The sequence below is a fragment of the Thalassophryne amazonica genome, chromosome 8, assembly GCF_902500255.1.
Source record: "Thalassophryne amazonica chromosome 8, fThaAma1.1, whole genome shotgun sequence".
Lineage (NCBI taxonomy): Eukaryota > Metazoa > Chordata > Actinopteri > Batrachoidiformes > Batrachoididae > Thalassophryne > Thalassophryne amazonica.
This window is the reverse complement of record NC_047110.1, coordinates 73113838-73115906: the sequence shown is the minus strand read 5'-3', so window position 1 is coordinate 73115906 and position 2069 is coordinate 73113838. Positions and strand designations below refer to the sequence as shown.

At 41.7% G+C, this 2069-nt stretch overlaps 1 protein-coding gene across 1 annotated transcript; it reads right to left on the bottom strand.

Annotated features, from left to right (window-relative positions):
* Nucleotides 1-22: 22 nt before the first annotated feature.
* LOC117515877 (leptin-like) lies at nt 23-1723 on the bottom strand. Its single transcript, XM_034176641.1, has one exon. The coding sequence runs from the start codon at nt 1200-1202 to the stop codon at nt 837-839; it is 366 nt and encodes a 121-aa protein (XP_034032532.1). The 5' UTR covers nt 1203-1723; the 3' UTR covers nt 23-836.
* Between the last annotated feature and the right edge of the window lie 346 nt (nt 1724-2069).

Here is a 2069-nt window from a genome sequence, read left to right as displayed (position 1 = left end):
CATTTTCTTGGGTTGACTGCACATTTGTTGTGGGATGAACAAAATTTACTGTCACTGCTACACGACAGGTGTAATTACACGAGTTCTTTCTGTGATAGTTTTGTAACAGGAGTTAATCATAAACCGGTGACAAACTTCCCATGTGTAAACCCTGACTGTAGAAATGTTCAGAAACAGCCACCGACAGATGGAATATCAACCTGGTCTGTGTTCTAGCACGTATATACTCGCTTCCTGTTGACTTTGATTTGCTTGTCTTGCAGTCATTGCACAACATGAGCAAACTGATATATTCCAAAAAATATTTTATTTCAGTTAAATAGACTGATACATTGTTATGTAAAGGTTACCAAAAAATACACTCCACTGTGCAAAAATATACAATATATGTAGATATAAATAGTTGCCATATTGCAATAGTTGTTACTGTACAAAAACTGAACTGTTGTAGGAATTCCTGGGCGTGATGTCCTTGCTTATCATGGGGGGGGGTTCAAACTTAAACAGCTGATTCAGCACCATGACGGAATTATGGAGACACACCCCCCCCCACCCCCATTGTTATTTGCCAAAATAGAGCTTCTGTCGAGTCTTTTCCTATAGCCACAACCCTGGTGTTGTAGTACCATGTTATAATCCACTGAGTAATCTCAATATGTCCAAAATACACAAACATTCTTTTGACAATATTACAAAATACTAATTTTCTGAGTGTGTCTGTACGTAATTTTAACACCACTGCTGTGCTACCCTGAGGCACCACTGATGCAAATTTGACAAATCTTGCCCCAAATTCAGGCTAACGCCTTAAAAACACGGTTTCTGGTGCCAGTCCATCAGCAAATCTGGAGACGATCCAGATTGTTCAGTAGGTTGTTGAGGTATTCTTTGACTCCCTTAAGAGCCTCCATGCTCACAGTGATGGTGAACTCCTTCTGACTCTGTAGGATTTCAAGGTGGCCCGGCAAGTTGGCCTTGGACGGCTGCTCACCTCTGCACAGCCCCGGCTGCACCCTCCAGTGGTCAATGTAGCGGGTCAACGACGAGATCTCAGTTTTCACCTGTGAGACTTTATCAATATTATCAGAGAGCAGGCTCTCGTAAGTCTGCAGGACCATCATTATGGAGTAAAGGCCGTCCAGATTATCATCCATTGGACCAATGGTCAGGTCAGCAGGGAACTGCAGGGAACAAGAGAACATGAATCAATCAGATACTTATTGGTTCACATTGTGTACAAACTGTATTACCACCAGTTTTACCTGAATGTCTCGGTTTATCTTCACAACCAGCTGTTCTGCGTTCCTTCTAACGTTTGCTCTGAAAACCACAGCCTCTCCTGACAAAGGAGCTGCTTTGTTGACACTGAGCGTCTGTACCACTGAGACCAGAAGAGCCATGATGAAGTCCATATTTGTCAAATGTCCCAGGGTGGATAGCATTCAGTGTGTTGCTGGTATTTCTAAAAGAAATGCAATATTTAGCATGGCCAGAATATACAATGTTTTTTTTTTCCTTTCTATTTTCCTTTACGGCCTTGGTCAGAATTATTGGCACTTTGATATAAGATACACTATTCATAATTTCTTCAACAATACAGTATATCTGGACAGTATTCTCATTGTGTCACTTTTTCCACACTTTATGTCACAGCCTTATTCTAAAATGGATGAAATAATTTTTTTTTTTTCTCAAAATTCTACACATAATACCTCATAATGACATGCTTGGAAGTCAAAGGAATAGTTTCAAGGCACAAATTTGGGGAAGGGTACAGAAGTATTTCTGCTGCTTTAAGGGTCTCAATGAGCACAGTGGCCTCCATCATCTGTAAATGGAAGACGTTTGGATCCACCAGGATTCTTTCTAGAGCTGGCCGCCCATCTAAACTTTGCGATTGGGGGAGAAGGGCCTTAAGCAGGGAGGTGACCAAGAACCTGATGATCACTATGTCAGAGCTCCAGAGAGAGAAGAACCTTCCAGAAGGACAACCATCTCTGCATCAATCCACCAATTAGGCCTGTATGGTAGAGTGGCCAGACTGAAACCACTCTTTAGTAAAAGGCACA